General features: G+C 43.0%; 1 protein-coding gene across 1 annotated transcript in view; it reads left to right on the top strand.

Annotated features, from left to right (window-relative positions):
* Nucleotides 1-21,772, top strand: part of USP31 (ubiquitin specific peptidase 31) — a 114,038-nt gene extending 92,266 nt beyond the window's left edge. The window contains exon 17 of the mRNA XM_060031892.1: nucleotides 21,670-21,772. Coding sequence (XP_059887875.1) covers nucleotides 21,670-21,738 — 69 coding nt within the window. The 3' untranslated portion in view covers nucleotides 21,739-21,772. The remainder of the gene's footprint in view (nucleotides 1-21,669) is intronic.
* The last annotated feature ends 4,218 nt before the right edge of the window (nucleotides 21,773-25,990 follow it).

The raw sequence follows: 25,990 nt of genomic DNA, 5'->3' as shown, positions 1-25,990 counted from the left end.
CCAGATTGGAAAGGAAGAACTCAGATTATCTCTATTTGCAGATGACACGGTCTTGTATGTAGAAAATTCTAAAGGAATCCACTAAAAAACAATTAGAACTAATAAGTTGAGTAAGTGTGCAGGATGCGAGATCAATCCACAGAAATTAATTCTTGTTCTATACACTAGTAATGAGCAATCTGGAAGTGAAATTAAGAAAACAAGTGCATTTACAATAGCATCAAAAAATAAAATACTCAGGAATAAACTTAACAAAGGAGACGCAAGGCTTGTACACTAAAACTACAAAACATTATTGAAAGAAATTAAAGAAGATTTAAATAAATAGAAAGACATCCCATACTCATGGATTGGAAGACAATATTGTCAAGATGGCAATGCTTCCCAAATTGACCTACAGATTCAATGAAATCCCTATCAAAACCACAGCTGGCTTTGTTGAAGAAATTGACAAGCTGATGTAAAATTCATATGGAAATTTAAGGGACCCGGAATAGCCAAAAATAAATCTTGAAAAAGAAAAAGTTGGAAGATTCTTACTTCCTGATTTCAAAACTTACTATTAGAAGGATGTAGTAGTCAAGAGAGTGTGGTACTGCAATAAGGATAGACATATAGGTCAACAGAATAGGATTGAAAATCCAGAAATAGACCCTCATATTTACAGTCAGTTGATTTTTAACAAGTGTGTCAAGATAACCCAATGAGAGAAAGAATAGTCTTCTCAACAAATAGTGATGGGACAGCTGGATATTACATGAAAAAAAATGAAGTTGAACTTCTATCTCACACCATATATAAAAATTGATTCAAAATGGATCAAAGACTAAAATTAAATGATAAAACTATTAAATTCTTGAAGAAAATGTTGATGTAAATCTTTGTGACCTCGATACCAAAAGCACAAACAGAAGGGAAAAAAATAGATAATTGACATCACCAGAATTAAGAACTTTTGTGCTTTGAAGGACATTATCAAGAAATGAAAAGACAGCCTATAGAATGGGAGATAATTTTTGCAAATCATATTTCTGATAAGAAATTTGTACTAATATATATAAAGAACTCTTAAAACTCAACAATACAAAGACAACCCAATTTAAAAGTGGGCAGATAATTAATTAATTTATTTATTTATTTATTGACCACACAACGTGGCGTGTGGGATCTTAGTTCCCCGACCAGGGATCGAACCCATGCTCCCTGAAGTGGAAGCATGGAGTCTTAACTACTGGACCACCAGGGAACTCCTGGGCAAAGAATTTAAATAGTTCCCCAAAGAAGATACACATGTGACCAATAAATATATGAAAAGAAGTCAATATCATTAGCTGCCAAAGAAATGCAAATCAAGCCCTCAATGAGATTTTACTTTATATTCCCTACAAGGGCTAAAATAAAAAAGACAGGTAATAACAGGGTTGGAGAGAATGTGGAGAAATTGGAACCCTCATACGCTGTTGGTAGGAATGCAAAACAGTGCAGCCACTTTGGGGAACAGCTTGGAAGTTTCTCAGAAAGTTAAACATTGAATGAACGTACAACTCGGCAATTCCACTCCCAGGTATACATCCAGAATAATCCAAAACAGGTCTTCAAACAAAAACTTGTATAGGAATATTCATCGCAACATTATTCATAATAGCAAAAAAAAGGAAACAATTCAAATGTCCATCTACCAATGAATGAATAAAAACATGGTTTATTCATACAATGAAATAAGATTCAGGATACATGCTACAATATGAATGAACTGTGAAAACATGGTAAGTGGAAGAAGCTAGTCATAAAAGACCACATAATGTATCATTCCATTTATATGAAATGTCCAGAACAATCAAATCCATAGAGACAGAAAATAGATTAGTAATTGCCTAGGGCTGGGGATGAGAGTGGAGTGAATGAGGGGTGAGAGGAGTGGGGCATGTTGGAGTGAAATAGGGAGCACTTCCAATGGGTACAGTGTTTCTTGTTAGGGTGCTGAAAATATTCTAAAATAGACTGTGGTGATGGTTGCCAATTCTGTGAACATACTATTGACAAAATCTATTGAATTGTACACTTTAAATAGGTGAATTATATGATATGTAAATTATATCTCAATAAAGCTGTTATTGCAAATAAGAACAGTGAAATCTGGGACTTCCCTGGTGGCACAGTGGTTGAGAATCTGCCTGCCAATGTATGGGAAACAGGTTCGATCCCTGGTTTGGGAAGATCCCACATGACGTGGAGCAACTAAGCCTGTGTGCCACAACTATTGAGCCTGCAAGCCACAACTACTGAGACCACATGCCACAACTACTGAAGCCCGGGTGCCTAGAGCCTGTGCTCCACAACAAGAGAAGCCACCTCAATGAGAAGCCCGCGCACTGCAATGAAGAGTAGCCCCCGCTCGCCGCAACTAGAGAAAGCCTGTGCACAGCAATGAAGACCCAACGCAGCCAAAAATAAATAAATAAATAATAAAATAAAAATTAAAAAAGAACAGTGAAAGCTGAAGTTGTGTAAGTAATTGTTAGTATGGTTGTTAAGCCTAATATAAATGATTAAAAAATGTTTTATTGTGAAAAAATAGTTTCTTTGTACAACAGCCATCAACGTTTTGCAAATCTTATTTCACGGCTTTTTGGTTTTTTTTGGTTTTTTTTGGTTCTTTTTTTTTCTGTACATCTTTATTGGAGTATAATTACTTTACACTGTTGTGTTAGTTTCTGCTGTTCAACAAAATGAATCAGCTATATGCATACATATATCCCCATATCCCCTCCCTCTTGAGCCTCCCTTCCACCCTCCCTATCCCACCCCTCTAGGTGGTCACAAAGCACCAAGCTGATCTCCCTGTGCCATACAGCAGCTTCCTGCTAACTATTTTACATTTGGTAGTGTATACATGTCAGTGCTACTCTCTTACTATATCCCAGCGTCCCCTTCATCCCCTGTGTCCTCAAGTCCGTTCTCAACGTCTGCATCTTTATTCCTACCCTACCACTAGGTTCATGAGTACCATTTTTCTAGATGCTATATATATGCATTAGCATACGGTATTTGTTTTTCTCTTTCTGACTTACTTCACTCTGTATGACAGACTCGAAGTCCATCCTCCTCACTACAAATAACTCAATTTCATTCCTTTTTATGGCTGAGTATTATTCCATTGTGTATATGTGCCACATTTTCTTTATCCATTCATCTGTCAGTGGACATTTAGGTTGTTTCTATGTCCTGGCTATTGTAAATAGTGCTGCAACAAACATTGTGGTACATGTATCTTTTTGAATTATGGTTTTCTCAGAGTATATGCCCAGTAGTGGGATTGCTGGGTCGTATGGTAGTTCTATTTTTAGTGTTTTTTTTTTTTTTTTTTTTTTTTTTTGCGGTACACGGGCCTCTCACTGTTGTGGCCTCTCCTGTTGCAGAGCACAGCAGGCCCAGCGGCCATGGCTCACGGGCCCAGCGGCCATGGCTCACGGGCCCAGCCGCTCCGCGGCATGTGGGATCTTCCCGGACCAGGGCACGAACCCGCGTCCCCTGCATCGGCAGGTGGACTCTCAACCACTGCGCCATCAGGGAAGCCCTCTATTTTTAGTTTTTTAAGGAACCTCCATACTGTTCTCCACAGTAGCTGTATCAATTTACATTCCCACCAACAGTGCAGGAGGCTTCCCTTTTCTCCACACCTTCTCCAGCATTTATTGTTTTTAGATTTTTTGATGATGGCCATTCTCACTGGTGTGAGGTGATACCTCATTGTGGTTTTGATTTGCATTTCTTTAATGATTAATGACTTTGAGCATCTATTCATGTGCCTCTTGGCCATCTGTATGTCTTCTTTGGAGAAATGTCTGTTTTGGTCTTCCACCCATTTTTGTATTGGGTTGTTTGTGTTTTTGAGATTGAGCTGCATAAGCTGCTTGTATATTTTGGAGATTAATCCTTTGTCAGTTGCTTTGTTTGCAAATATTTTCTCCCATTCTGAGGGTTGTCTTTTCATCTTGTTTATGGTTTCCTTTGCTGTGCAAAAGCTTTCAAGTTTCATTAGGTTCCATTTGTTTATTTTTTATTTTATTTCCATTACTCTAGGAGGTGGGTCAAAAAGGGTCTTGCTGTGATTTATGTCATAGAGTGTTCTGCCTCTGTTTTCCTCTAAGAGTTTTATGGTGTCCGGCCTTATATTTAGGTCTTTAATCCATTTTGAGTTTATTTTTGTGTATGGTGTTAGGGAGCGTTCTAATTTCATTCTTTTACAAGTAGCTGTCCAGTTTTCCCAGCACCACTTATTGAAGAGGCTGTCTTTTCTCCATTGTATATCCTTGCCTCCTTTGTCAAAGATAAGGCGACCATATGCGCATGGGTTTATTTCTGGGCTTTCTATCCTGTTGCATTAATCTATATTTCTGTGTCAGTACCATATGGCCTTGATTACTGTAGCTTTGTAATATAGTCTAAAGTCAGGGAGCCTGGTTCCCCCAACTCCATTTTTCTTCCTCAAGATTGCTTTGGCTATTCAGGGTCTTTTGTGTTTCCATACAAATTATAAAATGTTTTTGTTCTAATTCTGTGAAGAATGCCATTGGTAATTTGATAGGGATTGCATTGAATCTGTAGCTTGCTTTGGGTAGTAGAGTCATTTTCACAATGTTCATTCTTCCAATCCTAGAACATGGTATATCTCTAATTTGTTTGTGTCATCTTTGATTTCCTTCATCAGTGTCTTATAGTTTTCTGCATACAGGTCTTTGGCCTCCTTAGGTAGGTTTATTCCTAGGTATTTTATTCTTTTTGTTGCAATGGTAAATGGGAGTGTTTCCTTAATTTCTCATTCTGATTTTTTGTTGTTAGTATATGGGAATGCAAGAGATATCTGTGCATTAATTTTGTATCCTGCTACTTTACCAAATTCATTGATTAGTTCTAGTAGTTTTCTGGTGGCATCTTTAGGATTCTCTATGTATAGCATCATGTCATTTGCAAAGAGCAACAGTTTTACTTCTTCTTTTTCAATTTGCATTCCTTTTATTTCTTTTTCTTCTCTGATTGCCATGGCTAAAACTTCCAAAACTATGTTGAATAATAGTGGTGAGAGTGGGCAACCTTGTCTTGTTCCTGATCTTAGAGAAAATGCTTTCAGTTTTTCACCATTGAGAATGATGTTGGCTGTGGGTGTCATATATGGCCTTAATTATGTTGAGGTAGGTTCCCTCTATGCCCACTTTCTGGAGAGCTTTTATCATAAATGGGCATTGAATTTTGTTGAAAGTTTTTGTTGTATCTATTGAGATTACCATATGGTTTTTATCCTTCAGTTTGTTAATATGGTGTGTCACATTGATTGATTAGCGTATATTGAAGAATCCTTGCATTCCTGGGATAAAGCCGACTTGATCATCGTGTATGATCCTTTTAATGTGCTGTTGGATTCTGTTTGCTAGTATTTTGTCGAGGATTTTTGCACCTATGTTCATCAGTGATATTGGCCTGTAATTTTGTTTCTTTGTGACATCTTTATCTGGTTTTGGTATCAGGGTGATGGTGGCCTCATAGAATGAGTTTGGGAGTGTTCCTCCCTCTGCTATATTTTGAAAGAGTTTGAGAAGGATAGGTGTTAGCTCTTCTCTAAATGTTTGGTAGAATTTACCTGGGAAGCCAACTGGCCTTGGGCTTTTGTTTGTTGGAAGATTTTTTTTTTAACATCTTTATTGGAGTATAATTGCTTTACAATGGTGTGTTAGTTTCTGCTTTATAACAAAGTGAATCAGCTATACCTATACACATATCCCCATATCTCCTCCCTCTTGCATCTCCCTCCCACCCTCCCTTTCCCACGCCTGCTGGAAGATTTTTAATCACAGTTGCAGTTCTTGTGATTTGTCTGTTCATATTTTCTATTTCTTCCTGGTTCAGTCTTGGAAGGTTGTACTTTTCTAAGAATTTGTCCCGTTCTTCCAGGTTGTCCATTTTTTTGGCATATAGTTGTTTGTAGTAGTCTCTCATGATCCTTTGTATTTCTGCAGTATCAGTTTTTACTTCTCCTTTTTTGTTTCTAGTTCTGTTGATTTGAGTCTTCTCCCTTTTTTTCCTGATGAGTCTGGCTAACGGCTTATCAATTTTGTTTATCTTCTTGAAGAACCAGATTTTAGTTTTATTGATCTTTGTTATTGTTTCCTTCATTTCTTTTTCATTTATTTCTGATCTGATCTTTATGATTTATTTCCTGCTGCTAACTTTGTGGGGTTTTGTTCTTCTTTCTCTAATTGCTTTAGGTGTAAGTTTAGGTTGTTTATTTGAGATGTTTCTTGTTTCTTGAGGTAGGATTGTATTGCTATAAACTTCCCTCTTAGAACTGCTTTTACTGCATCCCATAGGTTTTGGATTGTCGTGTTTTCGTTGTCATTTGTTTCTAGGTATTTTTTGATTTCCTCTTTGATTTCTTCAGTGATCTCTTAGTTATTTAGTAGTGTGTTGTTTAGTCTCCATGTGTTTGTATTTTTTACAGTTTTTTTCCCCTGTAATTGATATCTAGTCTCATAGTGTTTTGGTTGGAAAAGATTCTTGATATGATTTCAGCTTTCTTAAATTTACCTAGGCTTAATCTGTGACCCAAGATGTGATCTATCATGGAGAATGTTCCATGTGCACTTGAGAAGAAAGTGTATTCTGCTGTTTTTGGATGGAATGTCTTATAAGTATCAATTAAGTCCATCAGGTCTAATATGTCATTTAAAACTTGTGTTTCTTATTTATTTTCTGTTTGGATGATCTGCCCATTGGTTAAAGTGGGGTGTTAAAGTCCCCTACTATTATTGTGTTACTGTCGATTTCCTCTTTTATGGCTGTTAGCATTTGCCTTATGTATTGAGGTGCTCCTATGTTGGGTGCATAAATATTTACAATTGTTATACCTTCTAGGATTGATCCTTTGATCATTATGTAGTGTCCTTCCTTGTCTCTTGTAATAGTCTTTATTTTAAAGTCTATTTTGTCTGATATCAGTATTGCTACTCCAGCTTTCTTTTGATTTCCATTTGCATGGAATATCTTTTTACATCCCCTTACTTTCAGTCTGTATGTGTCCCTAGGTCTGAAGTGGGTATCTTGGAGACAGTATTTATATGGGTCTTGTTTTTGTATTCATTCAGCCATTCTGTGTCTTTTGGTTGGAGCATTTAATCCATTCACATTTAATGTAATTATTGATATGTATATTCCTAATACCATTTTCTTAATTATTTTGAGTTTGTTTTTTTAATAAATAAATAAATTTATTTATTTATTTATGGCTGTATGGCCCGTTGCTGCTCACGGGCTTTCTCTAGTTGTGATGAGCGGGGGCTACTCTTCATTGTGGTGCGTGGGCTTCTCATTGTGGTGGCTTCTCTTGTTGTGGAGCACCAGCTCTAGGCACGCAGGCTTCAGTTGTGGCGCGCGGGCTGAGTAGTTGTGGCTTTCAGGCTCTAGAGTGCAGGCTCAGTGGTTGTGGCACATGGGCTTAGTTGCTCTGCGGCATGTGGGATCTTCCCGGACCAGGGCTCGAACCCCTGTCCCCTGCATTGGCAGACGGATTCTTAACCACTATGCCACCAGGAAAGTCCTTTGTGTCTGTTTTTGTAGGCCATTTTCTTCTCTTGTGTTGCCCACTTAGAGAAGCTCCTTTAGCATTTGTTGTAGAGCTGGTTTTGTGGTGCTGAATTCTCTTAGGTTTTGCTTGTCTGTAAAGCTTTTGAATTCTCTGTCCAATCTGAATGAGATCCTTGCTGGGTAGAGTAATCTTGGTTTTATTTTCTTCCCTTTCATCACTTTAAATATATCGTGCCACTCCCTTCCGGCCTGCAGAGTTTCTACTGAAAAATCAGCTGATAACCTTATGGGGATTCCCTTGTATATTATTTGTTGTTTTCCCTTGCTGCTTTTAATATTTTTTCTTTGTATTTAATTTTTGATAGTTTGATTATTATGTGTCTCATTGTGTTTCTTCTTGGGTTTATCCTGTATTGTACTCTGTGCTTCCTGAACTTAATTGACTGTTTCCTTTCCCATGCTTGGGAATTTTTCAACTATAATCTCTTCAAATATTTTCTCAGGCCCTTTCTTTTTCTCTTTTTTTTCTGGGACCCCTGTAATTTGAATGTTGGTGTGTTTAATGTTGTCCCCGAGGTCTCTGAGACTGTCTTCAATTCTTTTCATTCTTTTTTCTTTATTCTGCTCCATGGCAGTTATTTCCACCATTCTGTCTTCCAGCTCACTTATCCGTTCTTCTGCCTCAGTTATTCTGCTATTGATTCCTTCTAGAGTATTTTTCATTTCAGTTATTATGTTGTTCATCACTGTTTGTTCTTTAGTTCTTCTAGGTCCTTGTTAAATGGTTCTTGTATTTTCTCCATTCTATTTCTGAGATTTTGGATCATCTTTACTATCATTACTCTGAATTCTTTTTCAGGTAGACTGCCCATCTCCTCTTCATTTGTCTGGTCTTTGGTTTTTACCTTGCTCCTTCATCTGCTGCATATTTCTCTATCTTCTCATTTTGTTTAACTTACTGTGTTTGGGGTCTCCTTTCTGCAGGCTGCAGGGTCATAGTTCCTCTTACTTCTGTTGTCTGTCCCCAGTGAGTGAGGTTGGTGCAGTGGCTTGTGTAGGCTTCCTGGTGGAGGGGACTGGTGCCTGTGTTCTGGAGGGTGGAGCTGGATCTTGTCCCTCTGATGGGCAAGGCCACATATGGTGGTGTGTTTTGGGGCGTCTGTGAGCTTAGTATGACTTTAGGCAGCCTGTCTGCTAGTGGGTGGATTGTGTTCCTATCTTGCTAGTTGTTTGGAGTGAGGCATCCGGCACTGGAACTTGCTGGCCGTTGGATGGAGCTGGGTGTTAGTGTTGAGATGGAGACCTCTGGGAGAGCTCTCACTGATTAATATTCCATGGGGCTGAGAGTTCTCTGGTGGTGCAGTGTCCTGGACTTGGCTCTCCCACCTCAGAGGCTCAGGCCCAAGCCTGGGCCAGAGCAACAATATCCTGCAAGCCACACAGAACCGAAGAAAAGGAAGAAGAAAAAAGTAAAACAAAACCCCCAACCCCCCCAAAACAACAAACAAACAGACAAACCCCCAAGATAAATGGTAAAATCACAGCATATTTTTAAGGATAAAAATTTTGTGACATTTGGAACCATATAAACATTTTTGCATTTATTTTATTTTTTAATTAAAATTTTTTTATTATTTATTTTTTTATGTTTTTGGCTACATTTGGTCTTCATTGCTGTGCGTGGGCTTTCTCTAGTTGCGGCGAGTGGAGGCTACTCTTCGTTGTGGTGCACAGGCTTCTCATTGTGGTGGCTTCTGGCTTCTCTTGTTGCAGAGCTCTAGGTGTGTGGGCTTCAGTAGTTGAGGGTGTGTGGGCTCAGTAGTTGTGGTGCATGGGCTTAGTTGCTCTGCTGCATGTGGGATCTTCCTGGACCAGGGATCGAACCCATGTCTCCTGAATTGGCAGGCAGATTCTTAACCAGTGCACCACCATGGAAGTCCCTTTTTTGCATTTAGAAAGTGTATTTAGCATTGTTTTCAGATGTCTACAGATGAATTGGAAAAACTCATCACTCTTGTGTCTTTTGCCCTTAACTTTCACTCTACTACCACTACCACACTTGCAACACTTCCCACACAGAAGCTTCTGTCCCTGTGGAGTTGGGGTGCATCACACTCCTAGTACGTGGATGTGTTCACCAACCTGGATGTTCTCCAAACCCTATACTATTAGATTTTTTTAATGGAGGTTTTCTCACATAGGCATGATCAATTATTAATTTCATTTTCAGCCCCTCTCCCCTCTGGAGAATGGGGGGTGGGGTGGGGCTGAAAATTCCAAGCTTCTAATTATGTCTTGGTCTTTCTAGTGACCAGCCTCCATCCATGAGTCCACCAAGAGTCCCCTCATTAGAACAAAAGACACTGCTATCATCTAGGAAATTCCAAGGGATTTAGGAGCTCTGTGTCAGGAACTGTGGTCAAATACCAAATATTAGAACAAAAGATGCTCCTAGTGCTCTTATCACTTAGAAAATTACAGGGGTTTTAGGAGCTCTGTGCAGGAACCAGGGGTCAGAGACAAATATATATATATCTCTATTATCTTACAACAGAATACTTCCAAAGGATTATCATTCATTTAAGATGGAAATTGTCTATCTTGTTTATATGCTGAATTCTTTCAGATGCAGGTAACAAGAAACGCAACCACAGTGGCTTGTACAAACATGAGTCTATTTTTTTCTTCATATGAGAAATCTGAGGGTAGGCTGCTGCTGCTGGTATTGGTTCAGATGTTCAACAATGTCAAGGCAAACATTTCTGGGATTCTCTTGGCCTTTCTCACATTAGCAGTCAAGACAGAGAGAAAGAGGAAGAAGACAGGGCAGCACCAATACCAGAAAAGCAAAATCTTTTCCAGGAACCTCACCAACTTCCATTTATATCTGGGTCACATGGTCACCTCTGGCTGGAGAGTGGATGAGGAAAGGAGGCAGGGTACCAACTAAAAATTACCTGTCAGGATCTCAGTGTCTATAACCATCTTTGGTGTATAGTAGGAGGTATGCCCATAGTCCTTTATAAGTATCTGTTGAATGCATATGGTAAAATGTTTATTCACGAACACTCAGTGCTCCTCCCTTTAGAGGATAAGACATCCATGCTCTGTTGAACTCAGGAATCTGAGTTTTCTTTGGCCAATGAAATGGGCACAGAAGTGGCTTCAAGAGCCAGGCTCTTTTCTCTGTCTCTGTGATCATGGAAGCATGTGTCCAAATGGAGCTTGGGTCCCTGAGTGACTGCGATGAGAACTCTGAGCTTACCCATATTATTTAAACCACTGATATTTCTCAGGAGTTGTTTGTTACTGCAGCTTAACCTAATTTATCCTGGCTGATGTGATGTATGTATCAGGTAAGAAATCCACAACAAATCTCCAAATTAAAATTTTGCAAACTATATTTCCTGGTCACATGAATAGCAAGAGTATGCCTATATTAAGATAAATGATAGCCATTTGGAAATTAAGCAAAATAAAAAATAGCTTTTCTGTCAAAGTGGAAATCAATACTGAAAAGACAGACTATTTAGACATTTAAGATGATGAGACCACTGTATAAAAGTACATATGTGAATATGACAAAAGTTATTCTTAGTAAAATCCATAATCTAAACCTGTTATTACTAAAATAAATATGCTTAAGTGTTGAAAAATTGAGAATAATTGGATTAAGAATTCAAAATAAGAAGCTGGAAAACAAATAGCAAAATAGTGAGAGGAAGAAATTAATAAAGATAAGAGCCTACATTAATCACGAAGCAAAAGTCAGGGAATTGATTAATCAAATCAACAACCAGAATTTTGAAAAGATAAATCAAATAGACAAGTCTGTGGGAAGTTTGACTCCCCTCAAAGCAGGTGAAAACATGATAGATACTCAATGTGAGGTACGAGAAAAAGACAGTATAAATTGGTACAACATTTCTGGTGAGAGGTTTGACACAACTGTCAAAATGTAAAATGTTCATACCTTGAACATTTGATGAATAAATAAATGTTAGATTGAACTGAATGAGCTTCTCAAATGTGAAGTCTCATGAAAAAATACTCTTTTGTAAGAAGTTTGTGACCCTGGGCCTGGTGAATAGGGGATAAAGTGGAATGCCCTGTACATCAGCCTTTGGAGAAGGATGTGTCTCGATCATTTTGGTCCTGGAGATGGGCCACCTGGAGAAGGACCCCATGATCCTCTGACTCCTGTACAAAGGGAATGGTCCTGGCTATATCGCCTCCCTTCCCTCTTCCCCTTTCAGAAAATTTTCCTGGATTCTCCTGGTGCTCTAACAGACAAAATCATTCCCCAGGCTCCCAGAGCACCCACAAACTCTGTGGGTATTCACAGCAATGCCTTACATATTCTCTGAGCTATCCTCACCTCTGATGCCTCCAGGGAAGCTCATTGAGTCAACTTGTCCCTTCTCATGCTATGAACCAGGGCCCTTTTTGAACTCAGGTTCAAGCTCCCTCCTCTTTCACCATTTTACCTCAGGATTAAATAAACACTTATGGCTGGAATGTTAAGGCTCATTCTGAGCTCTGGACCTCGCTCTGTAGATGCCCACTGGATGATGCCCTTAGCATCTCCATCTCCCATGGGAAGATTTCTTTAATGCCCAGCATCCTACGATGCAAAGTGCAAATGTATCCAGGCTCCTGGCCTAGAGTAGACTCTGGCCATTGGAATTCATGGCCAGAGACAAGTGACAGACTATTCATCCATTTATATATGTTTACATTTATTCATTTACTCCATTCACTCAAAAAATATTTGCACACCTACTTAGTGCTGGGCATTTTTCTAGTCACTGGGGATTCAGCAATGAAACCAACAGAGAAAAATCCTTGTCCTCCTGGAGCTAACATTCTAGTAGGGCAGATAAACAATAAACAAAATAAATAGGTGAACTAAAAAGGTATGTCAGAAAAAAAAAAAAAAGGTATGTCAGTAGTAAAATCTATGGAGAAAAATAAAACCAAGATGGAGGATAGGGAGTATGTGGTAGTTGGAATTTTAAAGGGGATGGTTAGAGCCCCGCCCTGCCCCCCCACCCCCCGGCCCAAATGAGAGGTGACATTTGGATGAAGACATGAAGGAGTGAGGGAGTGAGCATGCAGCTTTCTGGGAGAGACATATTCCAGGAAGAGGGAATGGCAAGTGAAAAGCCCTAAGGAGGAAGCACGTGAAGAGCATTCAAGGAGATAGCAAGGAGGTCAGGGGGGCTGGAGCTGAATGAACAAAGGGGAGAGAATTAGGAGAGAAGGTCAACAGGAACAGCAGGTTGGAGGCCATTGTCAGAACCTGGGCTTTCTTCTGCGTGAGCTGGGAGCCTTTGGAGGGTCCTGAGGTGGGGAGGGGGCCATGGAAGGCCTCCAGATGCTGTGGTGGGAACAGACGGTAGCGAGGCTGAGATAAATGTAGGAGGACAGTTAAGGGGCTTCTACAATAATCTGGGTGAGAGGTGAAGGTGGCTTGGACCTGGATGATGGCATGGAGGTGATGAGACGTGGCTGGATTTTGGTGACCCTAAAGGTAGTGCTGCTGAGAAGGGGGTTTTAGAGAAAGAAAGGTAACAGCAATGGCTCCATCACCAGATTTTAATGCCAAGAACCCGTATCTTCTACAGGAAACGCTACAAGGAACACGTGAGTTCTTATAACTCATCTTTTAACCACCCTGGTCATTTCTGAGGACCAGCATGAGATCATCTCCGAAAGCTATTCCTGAGAACTCTGCGATTCTCCCTCCAGAGGGCTCTGCTCCCCATTGTTGGACGAAAACTGAATAGGATGAGAGCACGGAGTGAGCCTGGGCTCATCTGAATTCTGCCTCGGTCCCCGTGTTCTATTCATTGACAGGAAAAAAAATCACTGTGTAAGCTGCTCAATGAAAAACAATATTTAATTAGGGCTGAGAGAGTTAGACAAGCAAACAATTAAATGTTCTATTACGATCAGTCTTGAGCCATTTAAGCTTCAGTTCAATAAGAAATCATTATAAAGGTCTAATAGAAATGAAAATATAAATAGCGTAGTTTTGTGTTTCATTTCAGCTGTTTCCTCAGGCTGGTGGATCTAAAAGTCTGTTTGACCATGGCGGATGAAGGCTGTCAGCCACAAAGGGATTCAGCACAGACAGGAAGGATGTGGAAGGTGGGCATGTCCACCAGCTGGCTGGGTGGGGGCAGGAGCCTTTCAGCTAAGCTGGTTTGGACCTGAGCGACAGGGGCTTTTTCATCTTATTTTTAATGTCTGAGAAGCAACATGAGAATTCTGTCTGGGAGGGAGGAGAGACAGCTTAAAAATAAACTCCTGGATGTCTTGTGAGAAGCTGGGTCATAGAATAAATACGTCTAATAAAATCCCCCTGGTTACCCAGCTTTGAGGATTTGGAAATAACTTCAGAGTGTTTCATGAAGGAATTTCTTCACAGCAACTGGAAAAATGCCTGCAAAGGGCACCACCATCACCACGGAGGGCTTTGAGATAAAGATACCATCCATTGCTGAGATTTGAGTCTCTGCAGCCAGGACTCCTGCCCAGGCTTCTGGGGATGTAGAGGTGCAAGCCCAGGTCACCTCTTCCTTGTATCCTTTCAACATCTCCCTCCTTCTCTCTAGGAGTTCCAGTCTTCTTTCTGGAATACCCAGTGTGTCATGAGGATACGATCTGGAGGTAGTCCTAGTACAAGTTAGGTCTTTGGGGTTGCAAGTGACAGAAAATCCCACTCAAATTGGTTTAAGCAAAATGCAGAACCTGTTGGCTTATGTAACTGAGAACTCCAAGGCTGGATCTAGCTTCAGGCATGGCTAAATCCAGGTGCTAAAATGACACCCATAGGAATCCGTCCCCCTCACCCTTGACTCTGCCCCCCTAAGGTGTTGGCATCACTCTCAGACACGCTCTCCCTGAGTGGTGGCAGGATGACTCCCGGAAGTGCCAGGGTTATGCATCAGCCTTTCAGCAATGGTAATAGAGAAACCGCTTCTCCTAAGCTCTAGTCAAAGACCAGCTTGGCCTATGTGCCCATCCCTAATCCGGTTACAGTGCCCAGAGGAGTGGAACATTCGGATTGGCCAGGTTAAGGTCACATGTTCATCCTTGGATTCAGAGGTGAGATTAGCCTCTACAGAAAGCACATGATTATGAGTGGGAGAGGGGTGGTTTCCCCCAGGAAAATCAGAGTACAGTTCCCCAAAGTGGTGGAGGTTTGCTGGGTAACAATAACAGATTACCCCGCATCCTCGCCTCCTGATTTTCATAGTCATGGTTCAAAGCTTGTAGGTCCCTTTAAGGCCAGACACACACGGGGCATGGCAGGATGGCTTTGTAGCTTTGTCAGGAAGGTAGTGGCCAGTAGGAGAAGCCAGTCTGAACATGGTGAGATGACACAGATCCTACCCTTGACCTTCCAATATCTTTCAGGCTCTGAACTCTGGACTTGTAGTTCCTTATCTACTTTAGGGTCTTGTTGAGACGAGTTGTGAGTCAGGGAGAACCACACATAAAATGAGGCACAGAGTGGGTGTCTCAGGCTCATGGGAAGAGACCATAACTTTTCATTGCATTAGTCTTTGGTTGCCCTCAGAACTCTAATATCTAGAGCAGAGTTTGGCAAAGATTTTTCTGGACCAGATATGGAATATTTTAGGCTTTGTGGGTCTCTGTTGCAACTGCTCAACCTGGCCGTCGCCACGCAAAAGCAGCCACAGACAACAAGTAAACAAACAAGTGTGGCTGTGTGCCAGTGAAACTTTATTTACAAAACGGGCCACAGGCCAGGATGGGGCCCCGGGCCACAATTTGCTGACTTCTGATCTAGAGCATGGCTGTAGGCTGGGCTCCTCAAGACGCTGCAGTGGACTTAGAAGCAAAACCTTTTGTCAGGAGTAACGTGTGTAAAGAAAACGAGAGAAGGCAGGATGGGCCAGAGGAGCCGGGAGACTACCCTGCAGACATTTAAAGGTCTCTGCCAGCCCAGGGCGTGCTCTGGGGCACAGGTTGCCCATTAGAGGGGCCCTGAATTGAACAGAAATGGCCAGGCCATGGTACCACTGCCTTACTCAGTCACTGGCCAGGGGCCAGCCCAAGAGGAACGTGACCTGAGGCCCCTGAAGGAGCCACCTGATGGAGGCTGTCAGTCAGTCACGCTCCTGGCCGCCGGGCAGCGTGCATCTCTTGAAGGGGGACTTGAGTGGCTCATCTCTGGATCTTCCGCAAGACCCAAGATCAAGCAGTAACACAGGGGGACGGCCCGGGAGGAAGACTGGCTTGCATTGGAGGAGGACTTTGGCCTGCCTCTGGAATGGGCCAAAAGTTTTAGATTTGGGACAAAACCCTTTCTGCAAAGTGTGCTTTCGCCTGGAGCATACCTTCTCTTGAGAGCCTGTGGTGGTGTCCAGCAGCTGAATGAGAAGTCAGAGGCCCCGGGTCCTGGCCGAACTCATCGTGGCCATCACGTGCGAGGTGACCGAACTGATTTTGTTCCGCTTTAATTATTTTTAATTTAATTTTAGTATTATTTGGCTGCGTCGGGTCTTAGTTGCAGCATGTGGGTCTTTCGTTGTGGCGCGTGGGCTTCTTTAGTTGTGGTGCACAGGCTCCAGAGCGCGGGGGCTCTCTAGTTGCTTTGCGCAGGCTTTTCTCTAGTGGTAGCTTGCGGGCTCCAGAGCGTGCGAGCTCAGTAGTTGCAGCGCGTGGGCTCCAGAGTGTGTGGGCTTAGTTACCCCTGCGACATGTGGGAATCTTAGTTCCCCGACTAGGGATCGAACCCGCATCCCCTGAGTTGGAAGGTGTATTCTTTTTTTTTTTTTTTTTTTTTTTTTTTGTGGTATGCGGGCCTCTCACTGTTGTGGCCTCTCCCGTTGCGGAGCACAGGCTCCGGACGCGCAGCCTCAGCGGCCATGGCTCACGGGCCCAGCTGCTCCACGGCATGTGGGATCTTCCTGGACTGGGTCACAAACCTGTGTCCCCTGCATCGGCAGGCAGACTCTCAACCACTGCGCGACCAGGGAAGCCCTGGAAGGCGTATTCTTAACCACTGCGCCACCAGAAAAGTCCTTGTTCAGCTTTATTTTTAATTGGCAAACTTTTGAGTATAATTTGGCTTCCCATGCAGCCTTCTCTATAGCAAAGAATGCACAGGGCACTAGGCTTGAGTGAACGATTGTATCTCTCATTGTAAGTGAATACTTCGGAATTATAGCTCATGTTCCAGCCTCAGTTTCAGGTGAGTCAACCTCAGAGAAAGGGGTTCACTGTCAGAGTCTGGATTCAGCCTAAGAAACTGAGAACTGGACTGTGAACCTTTGAAATGCACCAAAGCCAGTGCCTCCCCGTAAGGCTTTTTGGAACTCAGGAAGGCTGCCCTCCCGAGACACTCCCCTGCCTCGTCCAGCTCTTCTTTGGATTGTCTACATTGCAAATATTTGAGAAGGTCGCTTGGGTGGATGACAACCACCAAACTTGCAAGATGTGGAAGGACTCATCATTCACAAATGTCTGTAATACCACGCGGGTGACACGGGAGGCTGACAACCGCAAGATTTCAAACCCCCCTGCAGTGAGTCTGAAGGCTCCCAGCCAGAGACTACATTTCCCCGACTCCCTACGTGGAGCCCCTGGTTGACAGGGTCCTTATCCCCTTCGGGAGGGCAGAGCTGTGCTTGCAGCACTATGACCTGAGCTAGGGACCGCACAAGGCCACAGCAGGGTGGCACCTTCCTGCGGAGAGGAGCGATACCACTAGAGCTGCAGAATCCCGTCATCTTGTTAGGCGTGGGTAGCGGGCCACGGGTACGTGTGAGGCTCTGGGGTGGGTGGGGCATGAATATTGGGGTGGGGGGATCTATGTGTGGAGTCACTGTCTCTGGGTGGTCTCCGGGCGAGTGGTGTTGCAGGCTGAGGGAGAGGGGTTTTGCATCTGATGGCGTCAGAGGGAGTGCAGGTGCCGTGTCTACGCGGATGTGACGGATGCGGAGCCTGTGCCTCGAACGGAGGATGTGAGACGTGTGTGTCGCATCCGAATGAATGTGCTTAATTTTTATTATCACACAGCTCTTTTATCAGCGTATAATTTCAGTTTAGTTGATAGCGGCGCTCCCTCCTCCAGGATAATTCATTTGGGTTTATCATTGAAAGCAGAACTAAGGCCCGTCCATCCTGGTTTCTCACAGTGTTGCAGGCTCGTCTCCTGTCCTGGTTGGCCTGTCCATTTAGCTGGTTAGCTAGCTGGTTGAGCAGTCACACTTTGGACCACCTCTGTGGGTCTCCTCTCTTTTCTGAGCCACATTTTTGGCTTGTTCGGTGGAGTCATCAAACCCGTTTTCTCTGCAGCTCATTGCTGCAGAATTCTTTGTTTTATTTAAATGAGTTTAAATCACTCAGAATATATTAGATTACCCTCTGCCTTGGGTTGGAGCTTTGTAGGGATGGAAGTAAACTGAACACTTAGCAGTCATCTTTTCTTCTTCTCTTAATTGAACAGGGGCTGGCTGCCGGGAAGATTGGTATTGTGCCCAAAGACATCCCCCCGCATCCAGAGCTGGGTTCCTGTTGGGTCGGTAAATACATGAGGCCAGGCTGGGATAAAGGTGTGTCAGGGTTTAGAGCCGGAATCTCGCTGAACAAAGCCCCATTTGAGGCCCTACTTAATTTACGATGGCCAGTCCCTCCTTAATTTGCAGCCATCTGCCTACATAGCAGTTCACAGAGACCTCATGCCAGTGTTTAAGCAGCGTCCTCTTTTGCAAATGATTTATGATTCATAATGAGCAAAAGACTGCTCCTCAGATGACCTGTCAGGGTTAGCCTGACCCAGCACTGGGGTCCATAGGAGAGGAAGCTGTTCTCCATGTTCTGGGTGGGAGAAATGGAGAGACACGAAGAGCAGGGGTGCTGCAGACCAGGGCTGCTGCCAGCCTATAGAGTGCCTTTGTGTGCAATTGCAAAATATGTCTCCTCTGGGTAGACACAGCCCCATGGCCACACAGTTAGAAGGGGAGGGCTCCTTCTAGGAAGAAACGTGACTTTCTCCAGGCACACTTAGCTCTGTGCCAGGGAGTGTGTAGTAGTGAGGAGAGTGTGGACTGTATTTCAGTCCTAGACCTGAAGCAGATGCCACTCCTTCTCTTGTGGCAACTGGGCCAGGCTCCCCCAGTGCTGATTCTTCCCACCTTGAGAGAAAGAATAATCTACCCTCTTTGCCTTTTCTTCCTCATGTCCTCTTCATGTGTTAACCATTCTGCTGTGATGTAGGTATTATGTGTTCCATTTTAGAGATGAGAAAACTGAGGATCAGAGCAGTTTTCCAAGGCTGTGTAGCTTGTAAGTGATTGGACTTGGCTGATTAGAGCTCAGATCTGTCTGACACCCATGGTCTTTCAACTTCATTTCCTTATAAAGTCATTGGATAGATTTGAATTTTCTGTGATCAGGACACATTCACCCTTCGGTATCCATGGGAGATTTGCTCCAGGGGCCCCCACGGATAACAAAATGTGCAGAGACTCAAGTCCCTTATATAAAACGGTATAGTGCAATGAAGACAATAGGCCTTTCAAACCCCAAAACAACTGCGATAGAAATTCTAGGGTGGGACTGTCCTGCGATGTCGGGTCTCTCCCTCCTCAACCCTGTGATGATGACTTTAGTCTAACTCTAGGTACCAACTCTTTGTCAGGCTCTGTGATACACACTGGGCTTAAGAAGTAAATGAGCAAAAGGGGTCTCCTGTCTAGTTGGGTGAGATTGACAAGTCCTGTCACCCAGCACACCAATGTCTATTTCTGTTTCTCCACGAGAGGTGCCTGGGGTGAAGGAGGAGCCCTAGACTGGGGATCAGGGGTCTGGGAGCCTCCCCTAAGGCTGGCTGCCGATTTGCTGTGCGATGCCCTGAGCAAATCACCCAACTAGGTGACCAACTCACTCCGGTTTGCTTGGGACTTTCCCAGTTTTAGCACTAAGGGTCCTGTATCCCAGGAACCCCCCATTCTCACCCCTGCAAACCGTTGCACAGTTGGTCACCCTACACTCAGCCATAAAACTTCCCTCTGGCTCCTTCATGGACTGTAAAGCACTTTGCAGAAAAGAGGGGGCCAGCATTTTTTTCTTTCTTTCTTTCTTTTTTTTTATTATATAAGTCATGCATGTTGATTGCTGAAAATAGAGATAACCAAAAAAGAACTATGCTAAAATGGCATATCTATCAGTGTTTGAGTGTGTGTACATCCTTTGTCCTAGTAAATCCATTTTAAGAATGTGCCCTACAGAAATACTTGCATGGGTCCATGAAGATGTACATGAGAGAATGTCCGATAGAGACTTTTTGTTGTTGTAAGAAAAAGTTGGAATTAATCCAGGAGTTCACCAACTGGGGTGAACAGCGGAACAATTGCCCATCATGGAATTTGAGGCATCTTCTTCTCGTAACTCCTGTAGACAAGGGTTCTCAAACGTCAGTGTGCGTCAGAATCCTCTGGAGGGCTTGCTCAAGCAGATTGCTGGACCACATTCCCAGAGTTTTTGTTTTTGTGGTCTGGGGTGGAGCCGCAGAATTTGCATTTCATATAAGCTCCCAGGTGATGTTTGCAGGTCCCAAAGTGTGGTCACACATTGAGAACCACGGATACGGAGAGAAATGAGAAAACCTTCTTCAAGTATGACCTAAACCGGATCTGGGAGCAGCACTGTCAAAGACAGAGAGGCAGGGGTCCAGGAGAGGGTTGAGGGATCCCCTCTGATTTCCCTTCTGTTGGCCTGGAGCCCTCACCCGATCCCTCAGAGCATGGGTCAGGTAAATCGTGGCTGGTTCCTTGGCAAACATGAACGCCAGGGGTTCCTGCAGAGTGGGTCTTAGCTGTGGGCAGAGGGAGGGAGAAGCTTGTGGGTTGGCCTCACCAGCAAAGGTACAGGGCTGAGGGCTTCCCTGGTGGCGCTGTGGTTGACAGTCCGCCTGCCGATGCGGGGGATACGGGTTTGTGCCCCGGTGTGGGAGGATCCCACATGCCGTGGAGCGGCTGGGCCCGTGAGCCATGGCCACTGAGGCTGTGCATCCGGAGCCTGGGCTCCACAATGGGAAAAGCCACAACAGTGGGAGGCACGTGTACCGCAAAAAAAAAAAAAAGGGCTGAAAGGAGGAGTGAGGGTCAGCTGGGTGACTCCTGCCAGCTGTGCTTGTTGGTGTCTCTGCTCCTCCCTGGGAACGTGGCATTCTGGTTTCAAGGACAACATCAGATGCTTGGGGAATAGAAGGGCAGGTGTTTTCAGGAACCAGACCTTGCAAATGAATTAACAGGTGTTGATTGCTGCCACGCAGAGGTGTGTTATGTGTGGATATCGTTTTCTACCTTCTCCCTTCAGTCTCAGGCTAACACCATGACCTCATCCTCCTCAGCTAGAGCTGCTATTAAACTCTCCCCACGTACATACTGTGACTTAATTTGGGACTTTCCCCTAAGTACACAATTTTGCTCTGTCTTCTTCATCCAAGGCAATGGTTTGTGGCCTGATGAGGAATATGAGAAAGGAGTGGGGAAAAAAACGCTTCTTGCCTACCACTTGGAAACGCCCCGCAATTCCCATCACCACCACATTTGCTAGAATTTTTCTCCGTGTCCTGGGAAAGGTCAATGGAGGGATGGAAAAAGACAATAGATCACTGCTACTGCATTGCCCCTCATCCACCAATCTGGACTTGGCTCCATTTCTGGTCTCTGTTTCCCTGGTGGGTGCTCTATCTTTTGTTTTCAACAGGCTGACCTAGCTCCTTGAAAACGAATACCTTCTCCACATATCCTATGCATCACTTCGTAAGGGCATTCCGGCGCCCACTAGCTCTTCATGGTCTTATTCTTGAACCACTTTGATCCATGCATTGCTCCTTGCTTTATTGTGGACTTGACTCTTCCGGCTATTGAATTTGCTAGGCATTCTCCCATTTGTCTCTCTTCCTCATCCTTCAGATTCATATGAATTTGGCTCTTCTCAAAAAATTCTTAGTTCTCCACCCGAGCTACACTGTCCCGGGTTATCATGGGTAGTTCCTATTCCTAGTCCTCCCTAGTAACCTTTGTCTCACCCTTCCCTTACCAGCAACCCACGCCTGCAGACAGAGCAGCCCCCAAAGAAAAGACTGGGAATTCCTGCTGGAGGAATCCCTGACCTGAACCGGAGAAGAGAAATACGAACTTGGAAGCAAATGTTCCCCACTCATGACAACCAAAGCCACAAGACTTCAGCCTAACACCGAGGCAGCTGTACAGCTCACAGCAAGTCTTCGAACCCTGAGCCAAAGTGCCAACCAGTGAACGAACTCCGTGGGAATCTAGCAAGCAGCACCTCCGCTGTCCACGGTGCTGAACCCCTCCCACCATTTGCCTCTGGGACAGGAACAGGTTCAAGAAGCCCACGTGAAGGAAATGAAAACTGCCCTGAAACCTAGGTCCCCATCAGGAAGGCGAATACCACTAAATTAAGATCTAGTTAAACTGTTGTTGTCTGAGGTCATCTGGTTTGGCTTCAGGTCCACCGATCAAGGAGAAAGGAAACAACGTTGAACACCTGGACAGGCAATGTGCTTGACACTTTGGGTACATTATTTATCTTAATATTTAAAATAACCAGCAGGGGTAGGCACTGTTATCTTCATTTTACTGATGAGGAAGTAGGGGCACTCATGCTTTGGCTAAGCTCCTACAGCTATTAAGTGGTGGAGCCAGGCCCCAACCACAGAGGTGCTTATTCCCAAAGCTGGAACTGATGACATTAGACCCACACACCCCTAAGGCTTGGGCTGATGGCTCTTTGTGAGGCAGCTGCTGACATTTGGGCAGGTCACCAGATTTTTTTCTCCCTGGGACATTTAAAATTTCAAGTCTTTGAGACCCTGAAACCATTTCAAAACCCGTCATTGCCCTCAAAAAATACACACTACACCCACACAAATGAAAATGCTTCATTTCCTTTCTCATTTATGGGAAAACGATGTGAATATAAGCAAGACATTCAAATTAAAATGGACCATTTTATTTTAATTGACCTTTGATTCCCAGCTCACTGCCTCCCCAACGTCCCCATCCTGGCCCCTTCCATCCCTTGCTGTGCTCTGTGATTCATCAGGGCCTGAGGCTCAGCAGCTGTAATTGGTTTGTAACTTCCTGGAATGTCAAAGCCAAGATGGAAATTTTGCGTATCGCTCCACCAATTCCATCCTGGCTTTAATAATAAGTTGGCAGAGGGAAAGGCAGATTTACAGCAGAAGAGAAATGTAATCAAATTTGGAGGTGCAATGCAATAAGTACAAATGCTAGTTTTCATTTGGAAGCTTCTTAGATAAATGTGATCTCACCCAGCTCCCCAGCCAAATCTGTTGTTTCTTCAGGAGCGGTGGAATAATAATCCTCAGAGAGAGAGTTTGTATCCAGTATTCCCCCACCACAGCCCCAGCAGAGTGACCGTGGTAGACTGGAAAGCAATGAAGGGAGAGGCATGAAGAGTCAGTTAAGGAGACAAGGCTTATAGGGGCCTCTGATAAACTGAATACTTGAGGGAAAAGCAGAGTTAAGTACTTGTTAGGCAGTGTAGTAAGTGCCTTACATGTCTTATCTGAGTTTCACAGCAACGCTGTAAGGTAAGTAACGTTATTCTTCCCATTTTATAGAGCAATAAAGTAAGACTTAGGGAGAGGATTCTCAGCTACAGTAAAGTAAGGTTCTGTCTGACTCTGCAGCTTGTACTATTAACCCCTCTCTTACAGGAAAGTAACAGCTGACATTTCTTGAATATTTACATGCCAATCACTCTTCAGGTGCTTCATAAGAACTTCACAGCATCTCTGTGTGGTAAGTGCTATTGTCATTATTATCTTCATTTACCAAGTGAGAAAACTTTCTGAAGATTGATCCTGTAAAAGTCAGTGAGGGTCATGTGAAAACACGTTCACATCATTAGCTGTTAGTGAAATGTAAATTAACACCACAACAAGATACCACTATGTATCTATCAGGATGGTTAAATTTTTTTTCTTTTTAAATAGCGATAACACCAAAGGCTGGTGAGAATGTAGAGGACCTGGATCACTCATTCATTGCTGGTGGGGATGTAAAATGATACAGTCTCTCTCGAAAAAGAATACGGCACTTTCTTATGACATGAAACATGTGCTTAGCATACAATCCAGCAATTGCACTCGGGCATTTGTCCCAGAGAAATGAAGACTTAACATTCACACACAAGCCTGTACATGAATGTTCATAGCAGCTTTATTCATAATAACCAATAATTGGAAGTAATCCAAATGTCCTTCAATGGGTGACTGGTTAAACAAACTGTGGAACACCCATACTATGAATTACTGGTCAGTAATAAAAAGGAACAAGCTATTGATACATGTAACAACTTGGATGGATCTCAAGGGAATTAGGCTGAGTGGGAAAAAAAGCCAGTCCCCACAGTTTACAAACTGTAAAATTCCATTTAAATAACATTTTTGAAAGGACAAAATTATAGAAATGGAGACTCCAGGTTGCCATGGATTAGAGAATAGGGGAGGGAGGCCGGTGGCTCTGGCTATGAAAGAACAGCACAAGAAATTCTTGCGGTAATGGATCTTGACTGTGGTGGCGGTCGCACAGATCTACACACATGATAAACTTGCTTAGAGCTAAACACACACACGACTGCATGTAAAATGAGTGAAATCTAAATTAGGTTGGTGGATTGTATCAGTGTCAGTTTCCTGGCTTTGATATTATATTCTACTTATGCAAGATGTTACCACTGGGGAAAAACTGGGGGAAAAGATCTATGATCTTTTTCTTTTTTTTCAAACATCTTTATTAGAGTATAATTGCTTTATGATAGTGTGTCAGTTTCTGCTTTATAACAAAGTGAATCAGTTATACATATACATATGTCCCCATATCTCTTCCCTCTTACATCTCCCTCCCTCCCACCCTTCCTACCCCATCCCTCTAGGTGATCACAAAGGACCGAGCTGATCTCCCTGTGCTATGCGGCTGCTTCCCACTAGTGATCTATTTTACGTTTGGTAGTGTTATATGTCCATGCCACTCTCTCACTTCGTCCCAGCTTACCCTTCCCGCTCCCCGTATCCTCAAGTCCATTCTCTAGTAGGTCTGTCTCTTTATTCCTGTCTTGCCCCTAGGTTCTTCTGACTATTTTCTTTTTTTTGATTCCATATATATGTGTTAACATATGGTAGTTGTTTTTCTCTTTCTGACTTACTTCACTCTGCATGACAGTCTCTAGGTCCATACACCTCACTACAAATAACTCTGTTTCGTTCCTTGTTATGGCTGAGTAATATTCCATTGTATATATGTGCCACATCTTCTTTATCCATTCATCTGTTGATGGACACTTAGGTTGCTTCCACGTCCTGGCTATTGTAAATAGAGCTGCAATGAACATTTTGGTACATGACTCTTTTTGAATTATGGTTTTCTCAGGGTATATGCCCAGTAGTGGGATTGCTAGGTCATATGGTAGTTCTAAATTTAGTTTTTTAAGGAACCTCCATACTGTTCTCCATAGTGGCTGTATCAATTTACATTCCCACCAACAGTGCAAGAGGGTCCCCTGTTCTCCACACCCTCTCCAGCATTTATTGTTTGTAGATTTTTTGATGATGGCCATTCTGACCGGTGTGAGATGATATCTCATTGTAGTTTTGGTTTGCATTTCTCTAATGATTAATGATGTTGAGCATTCTTTCATGTGTTTGTTGGCAATCTGTATATCTTCTTTGGAGAAATGTCTATTTAGGTCTTCTGCCCGTTTTTGGATTGGGTTGTTTGTTTTTTGTTATTGAGTTGCATGAGCTGCTTGTATGTTTTGGAGATTAATCCTCTGTCAGTTGCTTCATTTGCAAATATTTTCTCCCATTCTGAGGGTTGTCTTTTCGTCTTGTTTATGGTTTCCTTTGCTGTGCAAAAGCTTTTAAGTTTCATTAGGTGCCATTTGTTTATTTTTGTTTTTATTTCCATTTCTCTAGGAGGTGGGTCAAAAAGGATCTTGCTGTGATTTATGTCATAGAGTGTTCTGCCTATGTTTTCCTCTAACAGTTTTATGGTGTCTGGCCTTACATTTAGGTCTTTAATCCATTTTGAGTTTATTTTTGTGTATGGTGTTAGGGAGTGTTCTAATTTCATTCTTTTACATGTAGCTGTCCAGTTTTCCCAACACCACTTATTGGAGAGGCTGTCTTTTCTCCACTGTATATTCTTGCCTCCTTTATCAAAGATAAGGTGACCATATATGCGTGGGTTTATCTCTGGGCTTTCTATCCTGTTCCAGTGATCTATATTTCTGTTTTTGTGCCAGTACCATACTGTCTTGATTACTGTAGCTCTGTAGTATAGTCCGAAGTCAGGGAGCCTGATTCCTCCAGCTC

This window comes from Delphinus delphis, chromosome 15, assembly GCF_949987515.2.
Source record: "Delphinus delphis chromosome 15, mDelDel1.2, whole genome shotgun sequence".
NCBI classification, from domain to species: Eukaryota; Metazoa; Chordata; class Mammalia; order Artiodactyla; family Delphinidae; genus Delphinus; species Delphinus delphis.
Note: the sequence above shows the minus strand (reverse complement) of the source record. Positions and strands in the feature narration are given on the sequence as shown.